General features: G+C 36.0%; 1 protein-coding gene across 1 annotated transcript; it reads left to right on the top strand.

The window, feature by feature from the left end:
* The first annotated feature begins 7,624 nt into the window (after positions 1–7,624).
* On the top strand, positions 7,625–8,118 carry LOC135209029 (uncharacterized). Its single transcript, XM_064241568.1, has 2 exons — positions 7,625–7,727; positions 7,820–8,118. Exons 1-2 carry the CDS (start codon positions 7,625–7,627, stop codon positions 8,116–8,118), a joined length of 402 nt encoding a protein of 133 aa, XP_064097638.1.
* Positions 8,119–8,703: the final 585 nt, after the last annotated feature.

Genomic DNA, 8,703 nt, shown 5'->3' with positions numbered 1-8,703 from the left:
TGAGAATTTATAAGTGAAATTCACAATATCAGGGAAAATTACTGTTACTTGAAAACAGAGCCAAGTTTAATTAATTCTTGAATTAACTAAGTAAAATTAAATCAGAATTAATTTATCACAAAATTCAAGAAAATTAATTCAATCAAAATTTAAAAGTGTTAGGCAATAATTAAAATTTGGAAATGTATTCTCAAGTGTTAAACAACCATAAAACTTGAAAAGAATTCTAAGTAAATGCAAATTAAATCACAAGTGCTAAATTCAATTAAATGTACAACGATTAATTAATGAAAACAACTAAGTTCATCAAATTGTGAATGTATATGAAAACACATGAAAATGTGGAAAATACCAAAATTGAAAAAAGCACCAATCACACAGAATATAAAATGAAAACAGACACTTCAATAAGAAAAAATGGATAATGCACAAAAAATAAACATTTCAATAAGAAAAAAAACTAAACAAACACAAAACACAAGAATTTGCAATGTGTAAGAATTTAAATCATTTCACTCAAACCATTGTAACTATTAGTTGCAACTAATAAAAATACAACACCTTACCTTGGTACCAATTTTCTTTCTGCTGCAGCTTGTTTAAACAATTTCACCACGCAATTCACCACATTTCTCAAAAGAAAAGGCGCCATTACACACTTATACAATGTTTGTTCAGATTCCACAAAAAGCACTAAATAATACTAAATAACTCTAAGAAATCTCAAATCTGAAATCTACAAGTTACGAGTGACCAATTTCGTTATGTTAATGTGAAGTATGGCGAGAGAGAGAGAGAGAGAGAGAGAGAGAGAGAGAGAGGAGGAGGGAAAGGAAGGAGGAGGGAGGACGAGAGAGAGAGAGAGAGAGAGAGAGAGAGAGAGAGAGATGTCTGAACGCTAGGGATTCAAAGTCTATAATGTCTGCTTTCATTTTGCATGGAAGCTGGGCAGTGGATTTCACACAAAACGTTTAGGGCATGCGAAAGATAAAGCAATCCTTCTAGAAGCTTCTAATATAACGTAACTTTACAGAAAAATTGTTAAATCTACACGTGGTTTCGGCAGAGATGTATACGTATGAAACCAGTATGCTCAACAAAGACACGTATTCGATTGAAGCAGAAGTCCCTATCAGACGTGATGAGAGGAATCCAAAACACAACGGAGATATCGAGATCCCTAATCAAATGTGTTGACACGATTGGAAAACAAAGCAGAGACTTCGCGGTCTCTTAAATTTGAGGCGATGACATATTAAGGAAACAACTCTAGCTTTGAACGGACAAATTTAATCTCTCTCTCTTTCTTTTCATGCTATGTTATAGATTATTTTGCATTGAGTTATGCTAAATCTGAACATACATTTTAGACATCAAATTACTCTAAGCTAGCTAAGGAATCTGAAAAAAATGTTGCAAAACTCTATTCTAATATTTCATACAGTCTAGGAGAAGATATATGCATTTTGAAAGTAGCAACATATAATAATAATATATATATATATATATATATATATATATATAATATATATATATATATATATATATATATATATATATATATATATATATATATTATATAAAATATTTACATATATATATATAATATATAATATATATATATATATATACATATATGTATATATATATATATATATATATATATATATATATATATATATATATATATATATATATATATATATATATATATATAAATGTGTGTGTGTGTGCATTAATTTTACCAGCAATAAAGTGGTACCACGTAAATATTAACACAAAATCCAAATTATCAAGTCCCTTTTATTAACTTCGCAGTGTCCTGTTTGAGGTTATACTCAGTAGAATATTTTTCTTCAATTTGCTCTTCCTCTTTTATTTTCGAATAGCATGTTGAATCGGATTAAAAGAAGGGACGAGGCTTTACATTTATTTGTAAAGATGTAGCCCAATTCTTTATATTTTCCTAAGACTTCAGCATTGATCTTCATTTTTAAAACCATCACTATTATTCTTCTTATAATAGATGTTGATGGCCAGGAGGGTATTTTGTATTATATGGTTTAACGCCTGTGCTACGTTGCCAGGATTTATTCAACATTTGCTATTTTTTTTGTGAACTAGTTAGTGGGGCTTGGTACCCAGGCGGTGAGGCTGGGTACCACGGCCCCAGACGATGTGACTGTACCGTAAAGTAACAGTTATCTGGCACCGATGTTTTTTATCGAGCTAACGCTGGAACTCCTTATTTCCTTTTCTTGTTATTTCCTATGTTGTTGTACCTGCCCTACTTGTCAGAAAATAGGAATTCAAAATTTAATGTTTACCGTAAACTACCAACCAAGCGGCAGTTTTCCAGGATGTAATTTTCACCCATATCTTACCATATTCAGTAACAATTTGAAAATGTCTTTGTCTTGTTAGTTAAGTAGTCACTGAGTAGGGAAAGACCCTCTCTCCTTCACCTCTCTTTAACCCTTAATGCTAATAAATTGGTCCGTCAGCTGTTAAGCACTTACGTAGGATTCCGCACCGGTGAAGATTTCTTACAGACAACAGACAGACAGACCAAACTACTGTTCTTTGTAGTAAGATTGGAGTACCTTTACCCTTCCCCTGTACAGAATCAACTTAACATTCATCGTAATTGTTCATTTACTTTCATTATGATAGATCTTCTAGCGCATTTTCATAAAAATGATAATATTAAGCACATAATATCAAAAAGAAACTTCCTAATTAATAAATGTAAAGTATTTAAGAACCAAATCTATCATGTATCCTGAACTCGTCAAATAGAAATAGAAATATATACATCATAGAAATCAGTAAGTTAGCAATAAATCCGACTCCTTATCTGAGACCAAACTTTGGATTCTAAAACGGACGCAAGGCCCCATTCCTTGCCGTGTTCAATGAACTGTAAAGCAAACATCAACATTGGCAGAACCAACATGTTTTGCATCGTAATGAGAAGTAAATATTTGGTTTGAAGACAAGAACCCTGCTACGTTGCAAGGGAGTTCATACCAAATGTTGCAGCATTGAGTTACAATAAGTCTCAAAAGTGTATGGAAAATCCTCTCTTTTCTGAAAATACCTTTGGTAAAACTATTTAAAACTTGTATCATATCTAATGTTATGAGATTATCATCTCTTTAAAGAGGTTTCTGTTAAAGGAAAGAACGTTATCTTAAGTTAGCAAATATATATTATTTAAAATATATATAAAATTTTTAGTGTCCTTACTTAAATAAATTTCGTTTGACCGAAGGTGGAAATGCACTGAATGTGAGGTTTAGTTGGCACGCCTGGAACTCCAAATTTATTTATGACAATTTTCTTTTTTAATATCGTAGAATAAACATCGAATTGACATTATATACGTATATATATATATATATATATATATATATATATATATATATATATATATATATATATATATATATATATATATATATATATATATATATATATATATATATATATATGAATTTGAAAAAGTCAGATCTATCAAATGAGGAAATTAGGAATATTTTTGCTTTTTGCATTTTTTTTTCTTTTACAGATTGTTAGGTTCATGCAGTAGATGGATTGTTTCCTCGAAACAGATTGTTTCGGTAGTTTGGCTGACCTCTCGAGTTTGATGTGAGGAGGCGAGGTTACATCCGTCTTTTAGTTTTCCCTGCAAGTCAGACGAGTTTTGGAAGGCCAAGGACCGCTGAACCAGAGTCAAATATATCGGGTCGGCTCACGAGGCGTTACTAAAACCCATCCCTGCCCCTTGTGAAACGTCATCAATTACAAAAGGACCATATCTTTATGAAACTCTATTTACGATAACATTTTTGTATAACTAATTTTACGATGACATATTTATATACATTTTTCATCTTATTACATATTGCCGTACATTACGTTAAAATATAAAGAATGCCCTTTCAAATGATATATTACACATTACAATTACGATTACTTTCAAACCCACAAGCGCGTACAGAAAGAATTATCTACGCACTCAATAATGTGCAATTACTTCATCCGTCAACCTACATGCATCTACGTTTCGTAGCGTATCTGACTAAGGGATGATGATAGAAGGAAACTGAAAAATGGATTAGAAAGTTGATTCTAAGTCGGAGACGGACTATAATTTATTTTTATTTTTATGCAACTATATTTACCACATTTTTCTTACATAAATTTTCATCTTATTACATTTTGCCATAGACCACGTAAAAATACAAAGAATGCCCTTTCAATTGGTATAGGGCACATTACAATTACTTGCAAACCCATAAGCGCGCTCAGAAAAATTATCTACGCACGTAAAAATTCAAAAAAATTATAATCGTTCGTGGCAAAGCTGAAATCTAGCCCCGTCCCTTGTGAAACGTCTGTATCCACATTGTCTATGTATTTATTGCATAACATTTAGTATTCATAATAAGATTTGGAAAATATAATTAATCCATCATTCTAACCTTTAGCATAAATAAAACAAAAAGGTTGCTTTTTAAAGCGAGATATGAACATAGTGACAGAACTTAATACATTTCTTAACAATTATTTATAATCTTGATAATATTACTACCTGAAAGAGAGAGAGAGAGAGAGAGAGAGAGAGGAGAGAGAGAGAGAGAGAGAGAGACCAAGTTGTCATGTTATGAAAAATGGACTTGGAAACTTGTCATGTTATGAAAAATGGACTTGGAGAGAATACAGCAAACCTGTATATAGGTAAGCTAATAAATAAGTAAAGAATAAACATATGAAGAAAGCTGGAAAGGTATGTGTGTTGAAACTGACATATTTTATATGAAATAAAACAAGGCTTGGTGACTAAATGAGAGAATGGGTATTAAATAACATCATGCATGTGACCTCTACAGATTTTATCAAGATTTTATCGAAGACACCATGCCATATGGATTAAATGTATAAAAACTAAAGGTTTCTTTAAGTAATTTAATGGATAAGCACAGGACGAGTTACACTTAACATCACAGAATTAGCTCTGCTCCTACTGCCGAGTTGAGCAGTCCCTAGATACTTTGGCTCTGGGCTGAACCATCGGTTTTCAACAGATTTTGGTTGAGGACGTACCAGCAGTTGGTTGTGAAGAATCACCTTGTAGTCGGGGATGGTCTAAAAGCGTATGTGTTGGTTGCTGGCTTAATCTGTAGGATAAGTTCCGAAAGTCTAGGGGTGACTAAACCAAACTCGCCTGTTTTGAAGATGGTTCTTCGGCAGCCTTTGTTGATGTGTCACTGGCTCGGTCGTCCTGTGATTGAGGATCGGTGATAGCTCGACAATGTACGGTGGTTGTCCTTGTGGATCTCTCGCTGTTACTCCTACGAAAGAAGACATGTTATCCCAGCATTGACAATTGATATTATTGTAAGGGTTTGAATATGTCATTGTGTTGTGCGAGATGGCTCTAGTGATTTATAGTGTATTAATCTGAAGGGCACGTAATTGTAAAGTTTGCACAAATTGTAATGATTATGGTAATGTTCATTGCTTTGTGAAGTCTCTCTTAGTTCCAGAACCTGATGTAAATACCTAAAGTGTATATATATATATATATATATATATATAGATATATATATATATATATATATATATATATATATATATATATTATATATATATATATATATATATATATATATATATATATATATATATATATCTAGGTATGAGGTTACTTTGAGTAGTTTCTTTTACACTTCTTTTAGTTGCGAACCATCAGTCCATTAGTCTCGAATTGATGTGCTGTTTAAGAACCGGGTAGTCCCATTGAGAAATGATCATGACACCTGATCATGATACAGATGAATTGTTTAATGTAGTAATATAGATATGAACTGAGTTATCTGTGCTTTTGGGCTAGTCCATTAGTCTCGGTATGATGTTAAGAACCTGGTGGCCACACTGAAAAGTGATATTACTCGGATGATTAGTTTAATGTGGGTTACATAGACCTAGATGTGATCAGTTATCGGTGTATTGGTGTTCTTGGGTTCACACTAAATATCAGTGTGAATAGCGTTCATGAACAAATTGGCTAGAGTTACAGAAAATATGCAATAAATATATCTTCCTGTTTTTCGCACATTCGAGGGGATCTATTCACTTATTCTTTTTTATGTTCTATAATTTGGTTTAACTAGATTAATTTTTCTTATTTTCTGCAGAGTGACATTTCTATAATGTTACGTATCAACAACAATTCATACGCACTATACCTGTTACTATCAGTATCATCTACTATAGTAGAGTCCACTTACCTTTGCAGCTAAGCTCTACAAACCGATTACGTCACGACCATTCCTTGAAGCTGATTAGTTGGCAATACTTTTCTTACTTTGGTTAATCGGTGGCTCTCTTAATGTTCATTTTCTTTGCAATGGTTGCTTTACCGGACTAAAATAAGTTATGCTGACTGTCAAAAAAAATAAAAAAGAATGAAGTCGGAGTGTTCCACGATGCTGTAATGTATCATGAATGAAGTTCACCTGAATACAGAGGTGACTCGGGGAATGTCTTAAGTTCGAATCGGTGCATTTGAATCACTGGCCAATGATATTTACCATCAGATATTTTCAAGCTCATTCACAATCCTAAATTTAAACAGATTTCCTCAGAACTATTCAGACTGGTATATCATAGTGACTTTGGGAAATCTTACTACATCTTATTAGTTCTAAATTCGATTTGATTGGAATCTTTTACACTCTACAAAGCCAGAATATGCCAACGTTTAACTTACAACATGATAGGTTATGTAAGTCATATTAGATATAATTTGTTGAAAATTTTCTTAAGTGCATTTATCTCCTTTCGAAATGACAGGCTCATAAAAAAAAATTACTAACCAATATTATCCTATGGGTAGGTATACACCTACGCACTTTTGCATTGCGGGCTGTTATGGCATGAGACTGCAAGAAACAACCACAAAATAGATGCAGTGGAGAGAAAAAATTACTGTTATTGGGCGGCGTAGCGTGGACCTGTGCGGTGTGTTACGGGCATGAAACGGTGTGTTCTTGCGGTGTCTAGCGGAGTGTTACAATGTTGGCGTGGTGTTATGGTCGTTGTTTCTATGCCATGGCATGCACTCTTGCGGCTTTGTTATTCCGTGTAGCGGTGTGTTGCGGGTGAGTTGCGGTGTTGTTGCGGACATGGCGCACATCTGCACGAGACACAACGTGCAACGATGCATGTTTGTTGCACATGCACCATGCCACACCGTGCCAGATATGAACTTTGGGTATATATAGAGGCCTGCCTAACACATCCTTCATTCCACGCCCAACCAGCATGCAATATGGACCTCAACAGCCTCTCACCCCAGGAGACCCAGAGATTTTTGGTAGCTGTCCTGTGTCTCTGTGCAGTCCAGGTCATCGAGGGGTTGAGAAGATGTACTACAGTGCCACAGCCACCTGCACCATGCAGAAAGGACGGCAGGGCAGGGCGGATTTGGGCTCGGGAGTGGCTGATACGGCGGCAACTACACGGGGACTACGAATAGTTACTACAAGAACTGAACAAGGAGGATCGCAAAGGACACAAGAACTTTCTACGCATCTTTTTTGAATTGTTCAAGGAGATGGTCGAATGGCTGACGCCCCTGTTGAAGAAGAAGGACACTAAGATGCGGCTTGCACAAGAGGTGGGACTCAAGTTGCCAGTCACTCTTCGCCACCTGGAAAGTGAGAACGACTATACAAGCCTGCAATACAGCTTCAGAGCCTCCAAGAGTTCCATATGCCAGTTTATCACATTATTGACACATACAAACCAGAAGTGATGAAGTGCCCTAAGACACCAGAAGAATGGAATGACGTAGCAAAATGGTTCGCCTCCAAGTGGAACTACTTCAATTGTGTGGGAGCCCTGGATGGGAAGCACGTCGTGATCAAGAAACCCATGGGTGGAGGATCACTGTATTTTAATTACAAGAAGTTTCACAGCATCTTCTTCATGGCCCTCTCCAATGCAAAGTACAGGTTTCTGTTCGTCGACGTTGGTGCAGAAGGAGGTGCTGGGGATGGAGGAGACTGGCAGAAGTGCAACCTGGCCAGAGCCATCACAAATAACTGAGCAGGACTCCCACTAGACAGAAATCTGCCCAATGACGACGAACCCATCCCCTTCCACATAGTCGCCGACGATGCCTTCTCTCTCAATCCGTGGTTGATGAAGCCCTACTCCCACCAGTCATAAGATCCCACCAAACGAATATACAGCTACAGATTATCTCGCGCTCGTCGTGTGGTGGAAAACGCATTCGGCCTGCTGCAGATGAGATGGCAAGTCTTCAGGACGACGATGCAACAGGATGTACAGGTGTGCAAGAAGATAACTTTGTGCGCATGTGTCATGCACAACATGGCATTGCAATGCTACCCATGTGCTGGCACCGACGTCGACTATGAGGACCAACACCATAACGTCGTAGCAGGTACTTGGAAGCAGGAGTCGCTGAACCTCATGGAACGACTCATGGCAAGAAGGGGACCAAACTACACACGCCGAGCGAAGGCTGTCAGAGATTACCTGGCCCAGTACTACTCATCGGATGCAGGCGTAGTGGAATGGTGTTTCCTCGAGGACGACCAGCTACTGACGAGTAGAGGACCCAAAGAACTCTGTAATAAAACATAACCAAACAAATGTACATAATTG

Source organism: Macrobrachium nipponense, chromosome 11, assembly GCF_015104395.2.
Source record: "Macrobrachium nipponense isolate FS-2020 chromosome 11, ASM1510439v2, whole genome shotgun sequence".
NCBI classification, from domain to species: domain Eukaryota; kingdom Metazoa; phylum Arthropoda; class Malacostraca; order Decapoda; family Palaemonidae; genus Macrobrachium; species Macrobrachium nipponense.
This window is presented reverse-complemented; position numbering and strand designations above follow the sequence as displayed.